This window comes from Maniola jurtina, chromosome 17 (assembly GCF_905333055.1).
Source record: "Maniola jurtina chromosome 17, ilManJurt1.1, whole genome shotgun sequence".
Taxonomy (NCBI): domain Eukaryota; kingdom Metazoa; phylum Arthropoda; class Insecta; order Lepidoptera; family Nymphalidae; genus Maniola; species Maniola jurtina.
Genome location: NC_060045.1, coordinates 10,580,031 through 10,603,557, shown reverse-complemented (window position 1 = coordinate 10,603,557; position 23,527 = coordinate 10,580,031). Strand labels below are relative to the sequence as shown.

Genomic DNA, 23,527 nt, shown 5'->3' with positions numbered 1-23,527 from the left:
TATTAATTAAATATTGTTTTTCTTAATTTTGTGTTTTATTACCTATTCTACAATTATATTTCTATGTACTATGACGAAAATAAATTTCAGGGCATGGACTACGTTTCTGTGTGAAATATTAACAAAACTGCTATCACTTTACTGTTTATTATCATACAGTTAACATATATTCTTATATAATTATATTTAAAATAGATTTCTTTTATTTCTTCATAACAGAGTTTCATGCGTTATTATGAGGCTTATTATAAATATGTTTTCATTAGTTGAATGCGATACAATAAATTATAAATATTATACATATTCTCATGGATTTCTATGAATTCGTAGGAATTTACAAATTAAATTAAATATTCAAGAATATAACAAGCCAATCATTTTGGCACCTTGATCTGAACACTGAATTTTGTATTTTTTGCTTTCAATTCGACAAAGCTTACTTTCACATTTTTAAATTTTGTTTTAACAAGTAATACAATTAACATTAATTATTATTATTCGAACATAGTTTGTTATACACAAAATATAGTTGTCTAAACATTTTTTTTTTTGATAACTACCCAAAAAGTTATAATTTGAAAAATTAATTTTTTTCGACGTACATCATTCAGGTTAAATAAAAGCGTTACTATTCAAAAGTAATTTCACATCAATATTTGTCTGAAGATCGATTCAATTATTGCGTACATTTTTTCTCATTTTCTACAAATACAGCATCGCCAGATAGGGGTTTATTTACAATTCACTTACATAAATAAAACATTGGTTTAACAATTATATGAACACTAATCTTCGTGTGCTTACTGAAATTCATTACATTTTTTTGGAGATATTTTACTAAGTAGTTATTGGGGTTTATGCGAATGACTATACGACTTATTTTTACAACTACACGATTAATAATAAATAACAGTTCCTCTAACAAAAAAATCGTAAAGCAACCCTTAACGTTAATTATATGATATCTGAAAAAAAATATTTTATTGCAGAATTATGGGAAACAGTTCACAAAATTTTCTCACTCAATTAAATAAATCACAACATTTTTTTAAGCAGGTAAAAATATGTAATATGTTATAATTTTTTTGTTGTCAATAAAGCATGCAAGTGATATAATACATATATGTAACCAAGCAATGTTTTGCTTTTGTATGCAGTCCGAACCAAATCTCATAAAAATACTTAGCAAAATTATTCGCAGTACATCAAACATGTCTCTATCATGACATTAACCTACTAGTTCAAACCTTTGGTTTTTATTCTGTTCAATTCAACCACATTACAACCATACAATATTATACTATTTTAAGACACATCTATCGATTTACCAATCCATTTACCTTTTTTTTTTCAATTCCATAATTTTCTCTTCTAGTTTTACATTCCCTTCTTTTTAAGAATCTTACAATGTACTATACAACAAAAATAAAACGTTTAGCTGGCATTGCTTATAGACTTTAATTAGACGGTTCATTATATTGGTTTTATTTACGATACTACAATGATTTAGGAAGGGTCTTCATATTTTATTTCATCGTTTACTGCTGACTTTGAAGTTAACTAGGTACCTATATTTGTTGTCAGTGTCTTCCACCAAAAGTCATTCATTTTTTGAACCGTTTAATTACGTCCTTATAAAATAGATGCAGCACAAATTAAGTTCCATTGTCAGTGATGAATTATTTCGGGCATCCAAATCGTTTCAAGCATGATAATATTATTTTTTTAAGGTCTAGGATCACGCTTGCCTGAAAGACTTCTGTTCATTCTGGCTTTGAAAGAACCTAATTTATATGTCTCAAAAAAAATAATGTGTAATGGCATTCTACACCTTACTGGTTAGTATGAGAAACGTAGATCAGAAACGTGTCATACGAGTAGATTAGACGACGCGTTGGCCACATAAAGATGCAAATAATCACGGTTTCTTGCTACTCTATGGGTGGGACGCTAACGGAGGAATAAGAGTGCACATTCTTCAAAGTATCTCCGACACAAGCCTATGGGCCAGGTGAAATTACATCGTTGCTCCAAGCTGAGTAATTTCATCTGCCAATAATTCTTTGGGCACAGCGATCTATGGAGTCTAATGCGTCCAGTTGGAATTTGGCAAAGCCATTCCAAAGATGACAAAAAGTGCAGCTGGTTTAGGCACTGCCTATTACACGCCATTTTCAATTGTAAATTCACAATGCTCAGTTTTTTAGCATTTCTTTTAATTATAAATGAATTTTCGAGATCTGCAAATAAAAAGTTAATCTTTAAATTCAGTAACTAATCAAGTGCCTACCTATAATTACTATAAGTACATATTTCAAAAACTACAATACATCATCAGAAAATACATTTAGCTAAACAGCTAGGTAATGCATAGAGCTAAATGATATGAAAATTTAATTTCAGAGGTATTTAAAAGTTACCAATGAAAATCCTTCAAAACTTTTCTTCCCAGATTTCCAACATGAAAATTTTGTGATTTTATATTTAGAATATTACATCGGCAATCGGCTTTTAATTTTCATACAGTATACAGAATACTTTACATTGTAAAATGGATACATACTTGTTCTCATTACCTTAAATCAAGTGGTAATAGATTTTAAAAAAATCAAAAGAAAAATAAAGCTGACTTCAAAAACCACAAGCACTAAAAAGTAAAAAATATTTTTTGTTTCTACACGTGTAATGTATGTATGAAGTCGAGTTTACCCCTACCCTGCCCCCCTTAAACCCTACTGTTTACTAAGCTATTACACTGATCGCGAGCAATTTACTCTCTTATCCATTGAGGAGTTCTGTTCCGAAGATATTATTAAATGTTCATCAAATTTATATGGGACCACCTGCAAAGTATACCCTTTCAAACAAAAAAATATTTTTATCAAAAAATTTTGTTGAGTTAGTCGATTAAAGCTTACCGATAAAATATTCTAAATCGATTAACAAAAATAACAAAGAGATCGAAATGTATAAAACATTAACTAAAAGAGAGCACCATAATTATTTAGAAAAGGAGTGAGCAACCACTATTAAACCACCTAATTAACTTTTTTTACAGTTACTTTAATATACATAATTACATACAATTGCACAGATTTTTACGTTTTAAAAATATAAACTTGACTAGAATAGATACACGAATAATCTTTAATTCCCTTATTACCTTTATATTTTAAGCGAATATGAAGGAAAAGAGAAAAAGATTAGATGAAGGTAGATTTGAATTCTAGCAATTTCTTTTCTTTCTTTATAAAATAGCGAAAATATCAATATCGCTCCGAATCTCAGATGGAGACTCAATTAAAAACCTCCAAAACACCCGTGTTTATGCAAGTTCACTCTTGTTGGCCTCTTAGCAACAGATCGTATGACACCGAATGAGCCAAATATCGATTTTAGTAAACTACCTTCATTAGATATAATTTGATAATTTCATATTATTTTTGACAACTCTAACCAATTTTAAAAGCTTTCTCACTGCCATTTCAGCTTGCTAGGATTTGGGCTGTGTTGATTTGTTGTAAAAAATCTTAAAAATTCAAATCTACCCTCATAGAACATTCCAGGCATAAGTTGATACACACATCTATGCATATAACTAGCCTGCATATTCCTATCAACAACACTCAGCTTACGTCTCTTCTACAGAAAAAGTTTTATTCTCCACTGTTTCTTTTAAACTACAAAAAGTTCTCTCTATGAAAGGAATACTACGTAGTTATATTGCGATGTACCAAAAATGTTTTTTTGAAGTTGTCTTAACGTAAACAGTAAAGACGGATTTTCACTAAATGCGTCTACAACTTTGAACAAACTATCTGATAGGAAATATTGTTAATAAATTTTAGCAGGCAGTACTCTTATATTTTTTTCAAGACTTAAAATTGATATAGTACCTACATATTTATTATCAAAAAATTTAGGTATCGTGTTCACCTTGAAATTGATTAAAATAAAATATCAGTTTACAGCATCTAAATTGATAGAAATCCGGCTATAATGATTTAATTTTTATAAAAAACTTCTGATAGTTCTAGGTTTAGTGAGTAAATTGGTAGTTATAAAAAATCTTACACGTAGACTGTTAAAAAGTTTGTTTTTAATACAATCGAATTCTACATAACTGAATCAGGTTGATGTTTTTATCAAAAATAAATTTTAACACCAAGGCAGTAGATGTGCTTTTAGTAAATCTGCTTTAGCGCCATTTTTGTTTATAGAAGAAACTCTAAAGCGATTTCATACTTCCCAATCTATCAGTATAAAGTCATCAGACCTTAATACAAAACCGAGACACACTCATCTTGCAAAAAATACCATCTTTAATTAGGTTAGTTTCCTTCTGCCAACAATTCCGCTGGCAATACCTACCTTCCAAATTCTAACCAGTAAAAACTTTATGAATGATAGTTGCAGAAACCTTACCCTTTACAAATCCCTGTACGTCTTAACCAGGAAAATATAATAATATTATTTATTAAATCTGAGTAAACCCCACTGAATATAATAAAAACCTATGAACAAGTTGGCTAACTACCTAGGAGGTAATGCTCTAGTCTGATGTTGGTTGTTTTGTCAGTATCGGAAGTGATCACATTGGATAGTATGAAATGAAAACGCTTTAACTTGATAATATTTACATTGGGTTACAGTTCCTCATCAATTCCATAGTTATCAAATACCATTCACTCGCCGTAAGTCACTTAACACATTGACATTTTTAGTTTTTAGGCCATTTATATGATATATCGTCATTTTACACTTTAAACACTGAGATATACAACTTTGTAATATGTCTACATAATACACAAATAACATCGATTATATACGTGTTACATGTTTTGAAATAATTTTCATGATTACAAATTCTGGTCCTTCGGCCTGATTTTTCAGAGATCATATTTTTCATTCGTTTTAATTTGCCCATGCCATCACAACTTTAGAAAACGGTACGAATATTGCGGTATACTGCGGTGGGGTAAGGAAGTACCTCCTTCCTTGATATGTGCCATCGTTCCGGGGAATCCCCGGGTATTGGGTCAAGGAAAACTCCGCGCCAATCATGACACCGCTCTTAGCGGCGGTGCCACCCGCTAGCCCAACGTATCTGAAAAAAAACCAACTAGGTTAACAAAACAAGGTTGTAGCCTATGAAGATTGCTAGAATTTCAGATACTGTACAGTTAATATATTTGTAATTAATACATAAGCATAATACCTGACTCGTCCCACAGCAAGTCTTCCTTGTGGCGTGATAAGTTTGACCGCGTGTCCTAGACGTAACTGTCGTGCTTCAGCAGGAATATAAGGTTGTCCTGTCCGATCACTGCCACTGTCTGTAATAGAAGCAACATTGAAAATGGACATGGCAGTCTGTTAAGCTAAGAAGATATCCATAGACCATACTAATATTAACTATCTGCTTGTAATGTTTTTCTCGTTCATGCCAAAACCCTTGAACCAATTGATAAAATTTGTCAAGGTGATAATTTACATTTTGGAGAGAAACATATTATTATACTTTTCACTCCGAACGAGAAAGAGGTTGAATAATTTCCCATGGGATTTTTGAAAAACCTTGATCCGCGTGGATGAAGTCACGGGCATCAGTAGCCAGTTTTTTATGCCATGAAATTTGCTTGTTATGCTTACTGCTTTGTAATATTAAAGCGGAATTTGTTATTAAAGTTTCGTTATCAAAACATATATACTTACTCTTTTTCATCGTATTTTACTTTGTATATTATCTTTAGATGAACCATCTAATTATTCTTTGGAATAAACGTTATGCAAAAGAACCATTGTCGGTAACAAATTTTTGGGGGCATCCGATCCTAATGTCTTTTGCAAGTTGCAATAAAATCATTCTAAAAGTTAGAATCTAAACATCTAAAGTCTAATAGACCCAATTGCTCACTAGATACTAAACTTGAATGAAAAGACTGTTATAACCAGTGCTATAAGGGAATTTAGTTGAAATAATATTAGTCTGCTATAGTTGTGGTTAATTAGTTTACACAATTTTTAAATTAAACTAAATTGACTGATCTAAATGAAGTGCTATTCTTTCCCGCAGAACAATTTAGAATTAGCCACATTTTGTTATTAATAGATAGCAAAAAATATTTACGAACCCTGAAAATCAGTTGTCTGTAGATTATCAATAGACCGACGTAGAAAAGCCTCGGTCTCCCGCAACAACTCATCAGTGTCATCTCGACGCACATCTGGTAACGATCCTCGCCATGGCACTCCTTTAAAAACATCATATTTTTTAAATCAGCCCTCGACTGCGAGGTAGTAACTTACTTACGTACTTAAGGTACTACTTACCTGGTAGTAAGTGACAATATAGTCTAAGATGAAAGCGGGCAAAGTTGGAAGAGATCATCATCATCATTTTCTCAACCCATTTCTGGACCATTAATGAGTTCCTTTTAGAAATTCAAGTGCAGATTGGCAAATTACACACATTTTTGAGAACATTTTATATAGAGAACTCTCAAGCATGAAGGTTTCCGTACGATGTTTTTCACCACCATTAAAGCAAGTACCTAATATTTTATTTCTTCAAATGCATATAGCTCCGAAAAGTTGAAATGCGTACCGTGGAGCGAACATTGGACTTCCCGAGTACCTAGGTGACCGAATGCCTTACCACTAAACTATCACCACTGCTTGGAAGAGTTGTGGCAGTTTAATTACACCCACACCCCTATTGATCTACTTTGGATTCACACCGACAAAGTAAAAAATAACACAAAATACAATACAAAATAAAACATCAAAAGTAATAAATTATCAAGTGCAACTGCAGACCTATCTCCCAATAAAAAAAGTCTGCCAATTTAAATTATTAAGTCCAAAAATTGTAATAAAACTACCTTTATTGGATGGTGCATTGGTTTGTTGTATCCAGTCGTGACTCCGGTCTACACTGAGGCACGGCGAACGATAACGATACCTGGAATATAACATTCCAAACGTTATTTTTGCTAATATTGTTTTGGATGTCTGTACCTATCTACTTTATTTTTCCATATTTTTCTTAAGGTAGATACAAAAACTGAAGCACTGAGTTCAAAATAAAATTGGGATAATTGACCCAAAATTTTCCTAAAATACTGGGTAAGATGTAATAAGATAGTACAAAAAGAATATAAATGGTAAGATAGGGAAACCCAGGAGTCACCTGTGCGCTGCGTCGCGCACTAAGACCTATTGAATAAGGACCCCGGATGGGTTCGAAACTAGTCGGCCTGCGGCCATACACCGACAAACACGTAAGAGCAACCACCGAGTTTCTTGCTGGTTTTTCTCGGTAGGAAAGGCATTCCGAACCAGTGGACAGCTTTTGACGATTCAAAAGTAGGTACTTGTAAAACTTTAATTGAATAAAAATATTTTGAATAATATAATATTTATATCATAACATGTATGAATATCGCTCACGATAGCTTAAACATTAGATTAGGAGATCGAATCGAAAGGGCTATAAAATTAGCAAGCTAATTAGTATTATTTTGTAGCGAAGAGACCAATGAAACTATCATCATCTCGACTTGGCTCTTCACCTATGGCTTACCGTGATATTGGAGAGTTAGGTGTCTCAGGCAGCGGCGCAGGCGTCGTCGTACGGCGCAATGTCCACAACGGTTCTGCTGAGCGGGATAACTCGGGAACCATAGATGTGAAACCTGCGCAAGTCAAGTTCTTTTAGATTCTACCTAACCAGGAACATCCCCGAATTTACCGTGGCATCAATGGGAGTGCTCAAATTGTGGTGATCTCAACATACAGAATACAGATACATGCTCACGCTACTCACACTCATGCCAAAGGATCCCACAGCAATCACACAATTCGAACCTGTGTTGAAAATAACTTACAACTAGATGGCACTACCAGTATCTTTGATCACTCACTATAGGTAAGGCCTGAATCATGCTAAAGAAGTGCTAACCTCAGAAATCCATATAAACAATTTACAATTACAATTGAATACAATAGTTGGTCTGGCTAGGCCCCAAGCACGAAACACGCTCGGAAGAAGAACTTCCTATAGTCACAATCGAGTCCTCAACACACCGCTCCCATACAAAATGATGGGCGTTGACGTTATTTGTGGACATACTCTAAAGCTAGTTCATGTATTGGCGATTTCTTACCTATATCACTCAGCAGAACTCTTCGAGCCTCATCAGACCGGCGCTGTAGAGGTGGCGGTCGAGCGTCTGGAACGGTTAGCCGTCGCGTGGCGGCCGCGCGTTGCGGTAACGTTGGCACTACTGACGGCGGCGTTGACGTCATCTGAAGAGATGTATTTTGAATACTGAACTATTATATTTTGGTGATACCGAAGGGTATCAGTTAGGTACGAGGTATACGAGTAAAATGAAAGACACTTAGGAAAATTCTGAACCACTGGTAGAGCTAATAGGTACCTACATAAAAGGACTGAAAAGCACGTATGTACATAATACCATGAAATGTTTTAAAATATGGGTAGCTCAGATTTGATATTAAGTAAATCATTATCGTCGTCACGTCGTCACCATAGACGTCCACTGCTGGACTGGACGTCTCCGGTGGCTTCCTGGAACTCGTCTGATGTCGTTTGTGCACTAAGTGGAGGTTTGCGAATCTTGCGCTTTTCGGTGCGAGGTCACGTTCTAGCACCTTGGGCACCAACAACTATCGGTTTTCGAACTATGATGTGCCCTGCAAATTGCCACTTTCGCTTCGCAATCCGTTAAACTCTCTATCGACTATTCTAGTTATACGAAACTTTTCATTTCTGATTTCTTTCGAAGATTTTTGGACGACAAGACATCTCGAAGTTTCCCGAACGGTGCCCAGCTAAGTAAGATTCGGCGGCTAACTTCTAAACAAGATCAAGCTATAATAAAACATTTTCCTCACCTTATAAGCAAGATAACCATCGGATGTCCACCTGGGAGGCAAAGCGGACACATCAGTCTGGGCACCGCTCTCTCTACGAGCCGCGTAGCCCTGGTATATGACGGGGCGCGGGCGACTGGTCACCTTACTGGCAGTACGGGGCACGCCGCGGGATAGAGGCCTGTATTAAAAATTGATAATAGTGAAAAGGCTAAAAAGAAACATCATTTGAGATGACTATTTTAGCAGCCACTATAGTCTTAATATAAATATCACTTTAAAAAAAAAAAAAAAGTTTCTGTCGTTACATAAATAAATTGGTTTCTTACTCTTAGTACTCAAAATTTTGGTAACCAAACATATTTTTAAGTAGTCAGGATATTATATTAAGTTCACTATTGAAAATGCATCAAAAATACAAAACAATATAATTGAAGTTCTGATCAAAATAAATAGTAACAGCGTAAAGTAATTACATAATACATAAGCACTCACCTGTACGCGAAAGGATTTGGGCACGTATTCCGCCTCACATTCAAATTACTAGCAAGATCGTCCTCAGAGATCCCGCACTTCGATATATCAGTTTCAGCGAACACCGAAAACCTGTGACCCATCCTCGTTTTATTATAAAAGCTGTCCACGCTTTCCTCTCTATGTAGAACATCTAAGCTTGAACCGAGCTCAAAACTTGAGGATTTATGGTCGAAACTCAACCCCCTATTATACTCTCCAGTTAAACTATCAACACTGTCCAACCTTCTTGTGCTAGTATTAGGGCTTTTCCTATACAACATATTATCAGATTTATTATCACAACTCTTCAGAATTCCCCGTCCAGGTAAATCAAGACTTCCTTTCTCAGAAAAACCGACATGCCTGATCTCCTTATCGTTTGGTAGCGACACCCTTTTCATTCTTAGAGATGTTTCAGATATCTTACGAGTATTTTCTCGGTTCTCCTTTTTGGTGTCATGGAATTCATTTCCTGGTTGGAAATCGGGGTCCAAGGTATGGAACTTTATTAGAACGGGTGTTGAATGAGTAGTGGATGCGGAGGCTGGTGCCCATTGATCTGTTTCGCGTATTGAGACGAGGTCCTCCTGTAAAGGAAAATAACATTTTGGGTGACCCTTATTTAAAATGATTGGAAATATTCTTAGGACTGCCATGTCTGTGTCGTAGGAGAACCAAAGTCATCAACATTATTTAAACTGCAACTGACAGTTGTAGTATACGCCTTCGTACTACACATATCTGAATCCTAAGAATTGAAGGCGTTGGGTTAGCAGTTAGCTGGACCGATACTATGAAAACGGACAGTAGTAGAAATAAGCTGGACAAAAAAGCTTAGCTGTGTGAAGATCAATTAATTAAAGAAGAGAGGTAGCTCTCATAGACTTCTTCATACGCAACGGAAATTCTCAGACTAAGGTGATGAAAGTGGAAAAACAATTCCTAAAGTAAGATTTTCTTAACCACTGATAATATTGTAGTTTCGTACAAGCCCCTCGTTCACATGACTATAGAAACACGATCCACAATCAACCTCGTTGAAAACAATTCCAGCATTCCCAGTTGCTTTACGATGTGAATTAATGTGGGCTGATGTATGTGTACTCGAATACAGAACTGATGCGGTGTCGGCACGCAATCAACTCGAACCGAATCTATTACATCGTGTTTGCGAATTGCTCTTTCCTATAATTTCATCAACCTCCCGATACACTTCGCGAAATTGAATTTTCGCAAATAAGTTTGAGGGAAGGACACGGCCTTAATTTAAATCCACTTATGTTAGTTAGGTAAGTAGTTTCTTCGATTCGAGAGCTTAAGTGAAGTTGTTGATCTCACAGTAATGTATAATTCGTCGTTTAACTACGTTGGAAGTCAAGAGTTTAAGAACGAATAGGGCTTATACAGTTGCCTTTTGAATAGATTCTCATATCTTTAAAAATATAGGTATGCTATTGACGAGAATCTCTTTAGATGAGAATTGATGAAATGGCTTGTTCAACGTTGAAGAAAAACATCATGAAAAAATCTGCATGCCTAAGAGTTCCCCATAATATTCTCAAAGTTATGTGAAATCTGTTAATCCACTTTTGGTTAGCGTGGTGGACTGTGATCTAAACCTGAGAGGAGACTCGTGCTCAGTAGTGGCCCGGCGATGAACTGAGATGATGATGAAGTGGCTAAAGTTAAAACAGCATGTCTTGTACATAATTTATGCTCAGTTAGCATACAAGCACAGAGTAAGGGTATATGGTACTAGTCACCTACCCCAGCATCGCACGGGTACGCACGCATTGCAATTTTCGTAGGGATCTCTAATTTTTTTGAAAATGAAATATAGCCTATGCTACTCAGGAATAATGTAGCTATTTATTGGTGAAAGAATTTTCAAAATCGGTTCGCTAGTTCCAGAGAATACCACCTACAAACAAACTTACAAACTTTACCGCTTTATAAAATATGTAGAAGTGTAGATTAATAAAACCATATTATTACTATATCACTATCACCTTCAAGATGTCAAGGAAAATTTAGCGGGTATAACGTAATAAAATCGTTTGGGGAAAGAATGTTATTCCCGACTTTGAGAAAATTAGATTATGCTCCAACCCACACAATACTTACTGAGGAGTTTTATAAATTGAATATTTTGCTACAGGTCGCCTTTCCATTTTGCTTGTTATACGAATAAGCTCCTTTATCAAATATTTATGAATAGGGAACTCTGACATTACTCAAACTGTCGAAGAGGCACGAATAACGATGTTGGTTTATCATTTCTGAATAGATAAATGCGTTTTCCATAATCCGCATTTGGATCGTGTTAAACGCTCAGAAGGATCGCTGCATATTTTGTGCAAACATGTTCACTTTAAGCGAATTAACATTACGAAATTAGTGGCACGAAATTAGTTATTATCAATTGCACGTGTAAACGTCTAATGTCGTAAATCGTAATGTGTAATCGTAATGTAATCACGAAGTTAGTATGAAGTTAGACGTTTACACATGCAATTGATATTGAACTTAATGTCGTGAAACTAATTCCGTGCCACTAATTTCATAATGTAAATTCCGGTGTAGAGTATAGGTACGATTTTATTCAGGATCGAGTTAGCACCATAAGTAATAATTGAAATGAAACTCTAGAATGATCTAGACTCTAGGTCTAGGTCATCATCGTGATCAACCCATCGGCGGCTCACTACTGAGCATAGGCCTCCTCTCAGAATAAGAAGGGTTTGGCCATGGGCTACCACGTTAGTATCCACAGCTTTCACACACTTTAGAAAACGTGAAATTAGTATGACTTGCTTTTCTGTGAAGGAAAATATCGTGAGGAAACCTGCATGCCTAAGAGATCTCGATAAGGTTCTCAACTCTCTAAATACTTTAATTTAAATATTTCATCACTAATTATAGCTGTTCATCATCATTCGATTAGCTGTTTACTGTCACCTGCCCGTCTTTTATTGCTTTAGATAATGCAGTATTAGCAGCTGAGAGGCAAAAATTACTAAGGTGGATGGATATAGAATATGGAAGTCGATTACATTATTAAGTCTTCGGTAATAGTCAGAAATTGCTAAAGAAGAAAGTAATGGCCCGCTTATTGTGGTATCTAATGTGATTAATTTTATTAAAAGACAGGTAGGTAAGTAAAAATATGTCAATATAAATATGAAGACACATAATATTTGGTACCGAAAATGAAACCGCGAAAAAAACTGCACCGCTAATATTTCCAACTTTTGAACTCCTCGAACATTATTTTATAGAGTTAGTAATTAGATGATACCCACGACGTTACATATTATGTTTTAGATCGATTTAGGTTTTCAAAAATCCCTTGGCAACTTTTTTAATTTCCGGGATAAAAGTAGCCTAGTTATGTCCGTCTTCGGAATCCAAGCTATCATAGTAGGACCTACCTATACTATAGGGTACGGATTTTTTGCCCTAAACTTATCATTCTCTGTCCTTAAAACATGTCAATTCATTTCAAATGTTTAGAAAATTCCATTAAAAAAACATTAAACGCCCTTTTTACCCTAAAATGAATTTTTCTGTCATAATGCGGAAAAAGGCGCTATTAGATTTCAGCACATCTAGGTATATTATTATAGACTTGCCTGCAAATTGCTCATATCCTTGGATTCATCCGTCGTGAAGATGAGTTCTATATCGTCCACTTCCTCAGACTCGTTGCCGCTAGCGTTTTCCTGCTCTTGCTTCTCGTCGGGCGCTCGGTGCTCTAATGGGGTTGTTCCGCCTTCGGAAAACACTGAATTGTCGCCGTCGGAAAGCGAGCTAAAAATTCATCAAGGCTTTAGGCTAGGTGCGAGTGCATATATCGAAGATTATGTATTTACATAAAAAAGCATGGATTTGACTCGCTCCAACAATGCGTGGGACTGCAATTGCTTGTTGAAGAATTGAAAAGAGCAACCGCCAAGTTTTTTGCTGGTTCTTCTCGGTAGGAACGGCATTCCGAACCAGTGGTAAATTATTTGACGATTCAAAAGCACTTGTAAAAGTTCATTTGAATAAAAATCTATTCTATTCTATTATTTTTTAGAGTTTCATACCAAAATGTTAGAAAGGAACCCTTAAGGTCAGTATAGTAACTAGTAAGTACAGTCCCTAAGTCTTCTGTCCGAAAAATAAAACAAATGTATTCTTTCGAGCAGTTTTTGAGAAATCAGCAATAAAACTTTTTGACACGGTAGATTAATTTAACCAAAAAAAAACTATTTTTATAATAATATGTTTCTTTCCAAGCTACGTAATGCTCAGTGGGTCTGACTCGCACTTGTCATTTTTTTTTATTACGTTGCTGATGTTGTGTTATTCTTTCATGTTATAAAAAAAATTATCTAAAGACATGCTCGATTGCATGCTCCATTAAATTTTATGGCAATCGGAACATGCAAGATATTTTTTACATGATTTCTGTATAAAATATGTAAATAAAAGGAGACATTTCGTCTTCCGTCCAAGTAGAGATCCAGATTTGATAGATTTTTTTCTGTTCTGCGTTACTGGTTAAACTGGTTAGATATTTTTGTCATTAAAAATTCACACTTTAACAGTTAAAAGGGTGGTTGGTCGACGAAAATCTGAATTAATTGGTACCTAATAGTTAAACTCCATGCAAAGTTGACGGGAAAATGAGATTTTCGAATCTAACATGTTTTTAAATTAATACATTTGCATTGTGTGTAATGTCAGACATCCGAATTCCGACTGAGTCTTTTGTAGACATGGGTTCGATTAGAACCCTCTAATAGCTTTAGTTTTGGGTTCTAATCCCACAAGTTTTTAAAGTTTTGCCTCCGTAATAAAACTTGACCTAATTTAACAAAATAACTAGATAATTTACTTATAATAACCCAGAAAATGAGTCTAACAACTGCGGCCATTTAATTTGTCAAGTTCGTTTGTATTTTGCCTCGTGGCATTTGCCAATGGAATATTTTCCTGGCATTTGTAGAATACAGTACCTACCTACCAAGTTCAGCAATAATTCTGATTGTTGGAATTAAAGTAGCTTGAATCACGGAATGCGTACTTGCTACTTTGGAGTTGAATGTACAATTTATCTATTTTTCTTTAGCTGAAATGGTAGAAACTTCTTGGAGGAACCAGAGTAAGAGTGAACCCGAAAGTTGAAATCGCCCGACCTTTGCGAGGAGACAGCACATTAAGAAAAAGAAGAAAGTTTGGGTTTTCACTAGTATCACGCATTCATTGTTATTTCGCGATAAGAACGTCATATACGCCTTACGCAGTAAGTTATTTATGCATTTTTCCCCCAAAAAGTTTGCTTTTTTAGTTGACATAAAATGCAAAATTTTTGGGAAAATCTTTGTACTTAGATTGTAGATTATATTGTCAGATACTTACCGAAGACTCAAATTGTCCACATCCAAATTAAGCGTGTCTTTCCGTCTTGCTCTATCAGCAGCTTCCTTGATGACGAGGTTCTCTTCAGATGTTATACGCACTTGTACATCGAACTTATCAGTTTTGGATTTCACCTCAGCCTCATTAGGTACTGCCATTTTTACGTTTTCAGTCGCTGCTGATTTCAAATTTATCGTATCGCCTTTGGGATTCTTTAAATTCTCAAAATGTTCTCTATGTTCTTCAAACTGAAAACTGCCTCTCGATTCACTAGATCTCTCGAATACCTTCTCTTTTTTCTCCTCTAAAGTAGAGTCACTGTCCGAAGTTGTGCTTGATATAATGCTGCCTTCTTTTAGAGTCCTAACTTTAATTTTCACATCAAACTTCGATAGAAGTTCTAATTTCGTTTTGAAATTGGGACCGTTTAAGTTCGTATCTTCTTTGGGAATGGATACTTCACTGACAGGTTCAGATTCTTCAATATCTTGAACTGGACTACTTGTTGCATTTGGAAAATTTAAATTCTCTGATACAATTGATTCTGATTTGGATTCTTCAAGAATTTCTTCTAATCTTTCAGCTGATTTAGTGGGCTCTTCGGCGTGTGTTTGTACGTCCTCAAATGTGCTTTCTTTTTCGGTAGATGCAGTTTTAATTATCACTTCACTGTCACAATACTCATCAGTATGACCTGTTTTTGGAGTATAAGATACTTCTAAATTTATATTTTGTGAAGGATCTCTGTCTACACCTGAATCTATTATCCTACGTCTCAAAATGTGATTTTCTAGAGCAAGTTTTTCTATAATATCAGTGTACTCAATACAGCGTGAATGTTCTTGATATTTTTCTTTCAATTCCTTCAGTTCATTCTTGGATATTTCGAGGGCAGTCCTCAAGGAGACTACGGTCTGATGTAGAGTTCTCACTGTGTCCAAGTGCACAGTCCCAGGGGGAACCATTTCCAGCTTACCGTTGTCCATTCCACCTTGTTTCCTTCATACCATCCAACATTCAACATCCCATACATGACTGTTGCTATTTCAGGCACACTCTAATTCATAATCACATTCTTCGTCGAAGAAAAAAAATTAAACCTTCAAAAGAAAGAATTCTAAATTCAAATATTTATAGAAGGTATCAAAAAATAAAATTTATAAAACTTCACTTACCGATCAGTGGTTCCATTGAAGCCACTGGCACGCATGGTGGATTCGCCGCGCATTTTTAGATTCCTATCGAATTACGAGCGAGACTTATCGTATAGGGACACGACAGGGATGTGCAATCGATAGAGCGGAGCGGCTCGGCGGGTAATTAAGCTTTTAAGGCCCTCAAAACTTCGCCCGGGTCGAAGCTAAACTGGCACGATTCACTGATAAACACGTCGGCACGTAAAGAAGTAATTAAGTCAGAATATTATCTCGATCGTTTTGACAAGGTTGTGGGACCTACCTATAACGTGTATACGGTGTATACCAGAAAATCTCCCAATTCGCTCCTTGTAAACAAATCAATACTCGAGGATTTGGTGTTCGCGGGCGTGCTGAAGAGTTAGTGAGCACGATATAGCTATCCTTGTCTTTGCCATTCATTTGACAATTTGCGTTTAAAAACGTCCATTGTGAACTGATTGCGTTACAAATATTTTTGGCATTTATATTGTAGATATTTTGTTATTGATGAACAAAGTAACAATTTTACATATATAGTTACCTAAACAATAAGTATTAGCTACTTATTTTCTATAAAATTTTTATTTAATGTCATCAATACGTTTCAGAACCAATTATAAAATGTCAACAGACTGAAAGCTGTCAAGTCAATGTTATTGTCATTTGATTTAAAAGTCAATGCAAAAAAACAATATATATATAACCTCAAAAGTTAAATAACTTTTCATATATATCTTTATTTTAACAAAACATAAACTATGATAACAATTTCGAGTATCTGGAAGAGTGCTCCAACGAAAACTTATTTAATTTTGCAAGCGAGATATAAATCCAAAACACATTGGGTGAGAATAATTCTACTATAGCCTATCATGTAAAGTTGAAATTATTCCTTGAATAAGTACGTTGTTTTCAATGTCTTTTGTCTGTCCAGGCTAAATTAAAAAAGAAGACTGGTCCAAAACATAAGGCACTGAATCATTTCGATGAATTCTACGGCTCTGTTTTTGGTAATAAATGGGAGCCGATAAGGGAAGCTCTGTTGCGTAAATCCAAGTATGTCGCTGTGGTAAACAATTACGGTGATTCAGAAGCTACCATGGAAGATCTAGCTAAGAGAGGTAATATTTATGTTTCACTAGCTGACCCGCCTTGGCTTTGCTCAGGTAAACTAGAGAGAACCAACTGCACAACTGTCTGTTTTAGATGAGTACAATTTATTTACAATACAATTTGTATGAGAATGTGTCTAATAAATTATTCTGTTGACACAGTCCCTTAATCTCATTAATTTCAGGAGCTCACTGTCTCGAAAACCTCATGTCAATACAGAAGGAATTTCATGACCAATACGACCCACAAAAGGAACCTCCTCCAACACAGAGTACAAGTCCAAACAATTATGATAACTATATAGCTAAGTTACAGAGTGAGGAGATAGCTAATATTTATCCACAAGGGGAGAATGTTCCAGAAAAGGTAGAGTTGAGTGAGGATAGAGTATTGAGAAGTAGCAGTGAGGAAGAAGTTAAGGAAGGCCAGTGAGTAATTAATTTTTAAATGAATCTTTTTAATAATCTTCAGTTTATTAATTTTAATTTTTAGGGTTCTGTATCTCCAGAAATAAAAGGAACCCAAGGATCACTGTTGTCTGTCTGTTGTGTCTGTCAAGACCTGTCTAGGATAAAGCGTCAAGTCAAATCTATAAGATGCTCCCCATTGACCTAGAGCCATGAAATTTGGCAGGAAGCAATGTATTAGAGGACAAGTGAAGGAGAAATCCGAAAACCGTGAATTTGTGGTTACATCACAAAAAAAAAAAAATGTTTCTTCTATGATGGTACGAAACCCTTTGTGTGCTAGGCCGAACCCCAAAATGCCGGTTTTTTTTAAACCTAATTGGAAAAAATATGATCTGTGAATATGAAGTTTAATTTTCATCATCATCATGATCAACCCATTTCCGCCCCACTACTGAGTACAGGTCTCCTCTCAGAATGAGAAGGGTTTAGGCCATAGTCTGTCACGCTGGCCCAATGCGGATTGGCAGACTTCACACACCTTTGAGAACATTGAGAACTCTCAGGCATGCAGGTTTCCTCACGATGTTTTCCTTCACCATTAAAGCAAGTGATATTTAATTGCTTAAAACGCACATAACTGAAAAGTTAGTGGTGCGTGCCCGGGATCGAACCCCCGACCTCCGATTAGTAGGCGGACGTTCTAACCACTAGGCTATCACAACTTAAGAAGTTTAATTTTAAAAATAAGATTTTAATGTTTTATTTTTCCTACAGCAAATCAGCACCAAATCTCAATCAAGCAATAGAAGAAGCCCAACTAGATCATTCTAGAATCATTGAGCCCTCTATGGGGATATCATCCGAGGCTCTGTACCAGTATGTGCCAGCAACCAAGCTAAAAGGGCTGGACGAATGGGTGCCAGAATCTCTGCACTATTCTTTTATGTCTAATAGTATGTATGTGGTTTTGTTTGCTTTTTTCATTCAGTGACTAATCTAATCTAGAATTAGTTTGTCTAGTAGCAATCTGTGGTTTGTAGTGTTATAAAAATTCTAATTAGATTTCCTGCATTATCTAAATGCTGAATTTCTCACAGGCATGCAAGTTTCCTTATGATATTTTCCTTCACCATTAAAACAAGGGAAAGATTGGTTAAAATGCACCTAATTCCAAAACTTCTCATCGTCCCACCTCCTTCTCAATATCTCTGAAGTTTTTGTGTTATATGATGATAATTATTATTTTTCTATTATAGGAGAAGGAGACTTCCCTCTAGTAATAGAACCAGAAACTCAATTCGTATACCCCGAGCATTTGAAAGTGATGACGTATGAAATGAATAGCGAATACGACAAGTTCCCAGAACCTAAGAGATGTCAAACAGGTATGTTCGAGAAACTTGAAATCTACAGTGCAAATAAAGTTTGGTGGAATCGTTGTGAGTTCATATCATTTGTTAAAATTTATTAATATGAAAATCTGAGAAAAGTGAATGAAATGAGGGTGTTTTTCAGTCATGCCTTTGCGCCTGATCTATTTGCTGTTGTGTATGATAAATGATCAAAACCAAATAAACGCATTGTGTCTCAGGTGTGTTCAACTACTACCCAATGGATTGTGGCAGCGTGCTATCAGTGCTAGCACTGTGCCTGTCCCCGGGCGACAGGGTGCTGGACCTGTGCGCGGCGCCGGGGGGCAAAGCCCTGGTCGCGTTGCAGACTCTACTGCCGGACGTGCTGCTCTGCAACGACGTCTCCATATCCAGGGCTAACAGGTGAATCATCATCATGATCAACCCATTGCTGGCTCACTCCTGAACACAGATCTCCACTCAGAATGAGAAGCCATTTAGCCATTGTCCACTTTGCTAGCCCAGTCTGACTCGCTGTTGACCACCTTTTTAAAAATTAAATCGTGCACTCCATTTGGCTTCCAAAAGCCAGAGCAAGCACATCCTTGGTGCAATTTACCAATTTGGAAGAAATTGCGCTTAAAACAAAATAAAACCGGTTTAGTTTTGTACCATTGTATAAGAAAATAACGCCTTGTTAATATTTTTTTTGTGATACAGTTCACAAAAAAATATTTACGGTTCACAAATTCACGGTATCCGGAATTTTCCATTTACTTGTGCCTACCTGCCTTTCAAGATTCTAGGTTAACTGGAAGTGCTCTATGGGTTTTGATTCCCTTGTCTTGTCCAGATACGGCAGATAGACAACGAAGTGATCCTATAAGAATTGCTTTTTCCTTTTGAAGTGTGGAACTCTAAAAAAATATGAATATGTTCTTTGATTAGGATAGAACGTATATTCCGCGATTACTTGATGGACTTCGAGACAGGCAACAAGTGGCGCGAGCGCGTGCTGCTCACGCGCCGCGACGGACGAGACTTTGTCGACGACCATGGCTTTGACAAGGTATTTCAAATCACTGTTTATTTATTTTTAGTTTAGTATAAGCGTCTTTATTTGTAATACTATGTTTATGTGTCGGTTTCAACGAATAAATTTTATTCTATTCTATTCTATTCTATTCTATTAGTTACAGTTACTGCCGTAACTTTGTCTGTGTGGATTTAGGTTTTTAAAAATCCTGTGGAGACTTTTTGATTTTCCGGGATAATCGTATGTCAATTACAGGGATGCAAGCTACCTCGGTACCAAATTTCATACAAATCGGTTAAGCGGATGGGTTTTTAGGAATCCCGTGGGAACTCTTTAATTTTCCGGGATAAAAAAGGCCCTCTCCGGGATATAACCTAGCCATGTACCAAATTTCGTCAGAATCGGTTAAACTGTTGGGCCGTAAAAAAACTAAATCCACGCGGACGAAGTCGCGGGCATCCTCTAGTTTATCTATATTTTGTAGGTACTGGTAGATGTGCCGTGCACCACAGACAGACATTCGGTGATGGAAGACGACAATAACATCTTCCGAGCCGACCGAGTCAAGGAAAGGCTGAGGATACCGGAATTGCAGTCACAGCTGTTACTGTGAGTACACACATTTTCATACGAAAAAAACTAAATGAAAACAAAACTAAAAGATCCAAAAGATAAAAAATTCAATCTCACCTGGAAGAGGTATGGTAGTTTTATTAAACCCATACCCTTTATCTACACAGTATCATAGATCGGCAATCGTTTGGCGGCACAGCTTTGCCGGTAGGGTGTTAGCTAGCCAAGGCCGTAGTCTCCCATCAGACCAGACTAGAGACAATTTAAATTAAATTTTGCCCCGGCTTCGCACGGGTGCTTAATATAAAATATAGCCCATGTCACTCAGGAAGATAGTAGCTTTCTATTGTTCAAAGAATTTTCAAAATCGCTTCAGTAGTTTCAGATATTACTTCCTACAGACAAACTTACAAACTTTACCTTGTTATAATATTTGTATAGATATTCGTAAAGGTTCTCTATATAATGTGGACAAGAAATAAGGGTCGCTGATAGAGATCTCTTATCTAAGTGCTACCCTGTCCACTTTTTCTTTCTTTTTCTCTTTATTGTTTCAACTTTCTGGCACAAATAAAATACGAATAAGACCGGATTTCTCGAAATTACCACGGGATAGAGGAAAAGGGTTTATATTTTCGCTGAGCAAAGCCGTGGACCGTCGCTAGCCTTCTACCTGACCAAATTAGAAGCAATATAGAAATTATAAATTACCCTATTACCGTACGATGTTCAGTAGGAGACTTCTATCGATTGATAATGATGATGATGATGATTTTTCCAGGAACGCGCTTCGAGTGGTGAAGGTGGGCGGCGCGGTGGTGTACTCCACGTGCTCGCTGAGCCCCGCACAGAATGACGGTGTGGTGCACTCCGCGCTCAAGGCGGCCTTCCAGGGCCACGGCATCATGGCCGCCGTCAGGTACTTATCTAAATAATAAAATAACAGCCTAGCAGTCCAACTTCTGGATGCCAGTTACAGCACGTTCCGCCTTAAGAGGACTTCCAAAATGGAGGTGGTTCTCAATTTGAACTGTTTTTAGGGTTCCGTACCTCAAAAGGAAAAACGGAACCCTTATATCCTATAAGGGTTTCACTTTGTTGTCGGTCTGTCTGTCTGTCTGTACGTTTGTCGTGTCTGTCAAGAAAACCTATATCCTGTTGACCTAGAATTATGAAATTTAGCAGGTAGGTAGGTCTTATAGCACAAGCAAAAGAATAAATCTGAAAACCGGGAATTTGTGATTACATAACAAAAAAAAAATTAAAATATTTTTCAATTTTCAAAGTAAGATAACTATACTAAGTGGGGTATCATATGAAAGGGCTTAACCTGTACATTATAAAACAGATTTTTATTTATTTTTATGCATAACAGTTTTTGATTTCTCGTGCAAAATGTCGGAAAAGTTACCTGAGTACGGAACCGTCGGTGGGCGAGTCTCACTCGCACTTGGCTGGATTTTTGTTAAGTATAAACACCGATTATTTCGAGGTTTCTGAACCGATTTGCAAAATTTGACGCTATAGGGTTAATGCCCATAGAAGTCCATACAAAGAATACTAACCGTTGGAGGCGAGGCGGTGGAGGTCGGGTGCCGAGTGGCTCTAATGAGCTATGACCTTTAAGGCCGATCCACACCAATTGCGTACACGTGACACGTGCATAGTGACGCGCGTAAACCCCTAATACACCGGGTATACGTCCACGCTTTACGCAAGCGGTGTGCCATGTTTCTTACAGTTCCATATCTTACATCGCAATGGTACGCGCTTCGTCTACACCTACGGAGCCTGTGTGAACGAGCTATTAACCTTTAGGTATTTGTACTATTCTTATTTTTTTTTTCAGGGACATATCAGCCCCCTTCAGGGCGCTAAGCAGCACATTGCGCCTAGCAACCGGAGCCATTAAACCAAAGTACGGCCAACTCGTAGTACCAGATGTAGCGGCTAACTTTGGACCCTCCTATATCGCAAGACTTGTTAGAGTTAAGTAGAGACAAGGTCATAACAGAAAGAAAAATACTTCAGTCACAGAATACGAATATGATATTACATTCAGGATGTAACCAGAACGAAGATAGGTGATAGTACTGATGACTGGATACCATAAAAAAAAAGATTTTTTAAATCTTGTGTTTTTTAAAAGTTCACAATATATAGCAAATAAAACTCTGACTCTAGAGGTCAACGAATGTTCCGTAAATAGGTCACCCGAAGTCAATGCCGTGTTGTAGATGGGGGATTTGGGGAGTTTTGCACACTATACAATCCCGGGTTTGAAAAATACTAAAACTACAAGATAAGGCAAATGCTTGTTGGTATTGGATTGTGTTAAGATAGTATAATAATAACGCATGTTTTTGCTAGCGTTCTGGTTATAGAGGTTCGAGGAAGCCGTCTATACCGAGCAATCGTGTGACGTGTGAGAGCGACGAAGCGACCCGAACTGGCCTACGTAGGTAGGGCCCTATTGAAGGATCGTCGTGGTTGTCATCTACCACGATATCAAAGGCGTTGGTCTGTGTCTTTCTTTATACCGTGCTTTCAGTACAACCATTGTTATTTATATTAATGAATTGTAAATATTAGTAGCCTTTTATACTGTAATAAAATTGTGTTAAATTGAATCAGTTTTCCTTTTTATCATCTCTGTTGCCTCCAAATAAATAAATAAACAGTTCGATCCGTCATTAATTTCAGTCTGGAATCAATTTATGGGAAAAAAATTAAACTCAGTATTTCTAGGTTTTATATTAAAAACATTTATTCAATAAAAATACAGTATGTAAGTACAAAATTTACTCTTGATTTTCATGGATTTAAAAAAGAAATGCAATAAAATAAAATATAAAAAATATCTTTGGTCATTACTGTAAAGTCACAACAGGTATTTTTGTTTACAAAAGCGTAACTTCAAAATGCATAGAAAATAATGTTAATAATAAGTAAGTTTATCATATTATATTGTGCTGTACACTATATTATGGGAAGACACTGCCTCCTGAAACACAGTTTTCACTTCATCAGGAGGCAGGGCCT

The 23,527-nt window shown here is 36.3% G+C and overlaps 2 protein-coding genes across 2 annotated transcripts; one reads left to right on the top strand and one right to left on the bottom strand.

Annotated features, from left to right (window-relative positions):
• Positions 1–2,817: 2,817 nt before the first annotated feature.
• Positions 2,818–16,367, bottom strand: LOC123873517. The gene is made up of 11 exons (XM_045918374.1): positions 15,999–16,367; positions 14,824–15,923; positions 13,050–13,227; positions 9,397–10,004; positions 8,923–9,082; positions 8,169–8,310; positions 7,586–7,697; positions 6,885–6,964; positions 6,135–6,254; positions 5,219–5,336; positions 2,818–5,107 (listed from the first exon to the last, which is right to left on the bottom strand). The coding sequence occupies exons 2-11, from the start codon at positions 15,807–15,809 to the stop codon at positions 4,915–4,917; spliced, it is 2,697 nt and encodes an 898-aa protein (XP_045774330.1). The 5' UTR covers positions 15,810–15,923; positions 15,999–16,367; the 3' UTR covers positions 2,818–4,914.
• Positions 16,368–16,648: 281 nt separating this feature from the next.
• On the top strand, positions 16,649–23,115 carry LOC123873521 (5-methylcytosine rRNA methyltransferase NSUN4). Its single transcript, XM_045918380.1, has 10 exons — positions 16,649–16,846; positions 16,936–17,122; positions 17,299–17,542; positions 18,299–18,477; positions 18,781–18,909; positions 19,116–19,299; positions 19,825–19,945; positions 20,397–20,521; positions 21,267–21,404; positions 22,335–23,115. The coding sequence occupies exons 1-10, from the start codon at positions 16,760–16,762 to the stop codon at positions 22,480–22,482; spliced, it is 1,542 nt and encodes a 513-aa protein (XP_045774336.1). The 5' UTR covers positions 16,649–16,759; the 3' UTR covers positions 22,483–23,115.
• The last annotated feature ends 412 nt before the right edge of the window (positions 23,116–23,527 follow it).

Coding starts and splice junctions, on each gene's coding strand:
- LOC123873521 (XM_045918380.1), top strand. CDS start 16,760: ATGATAACAATTTCGAGTATCTGGAAGAGTGCTCCAACGAAAACTTAT. Junction 16,847..16,935: donor ATAAATCCAAAACACATTGG/GTGAGAATAATT, acceptor TTGTCTGTCCAG/GCTAAATTAAAAAAGAAGAC. Junction 19,300..19,824: donor TCCATATCCAGGGCTAACAG/GTGAATCATCAT, acceptor TTCTTTGATTAG/GATAGAACGTATATTCCGCG.
- LOC123873517 (XM_045918374.1), bottom strand. CDS start 15,809: ATGGACAACGGTAAGCTGGAAATGGTTCCCCCTGGGACTGTGCACTTG. Junction 6,255..6,884: donor CAATGCACCATCCAATAAAG/GTAGTTTTATTA, acceptor ATGTTTTTAAAG/GAGTGCCATGGCGAGGATCG. Junction 5,337..6,134: donor ACAGACAACTGATTTTCAGG/GTTCGTAAATAT, acceptor CTTCTATTACAG/ACAGTGGCAGTGATCGGACA.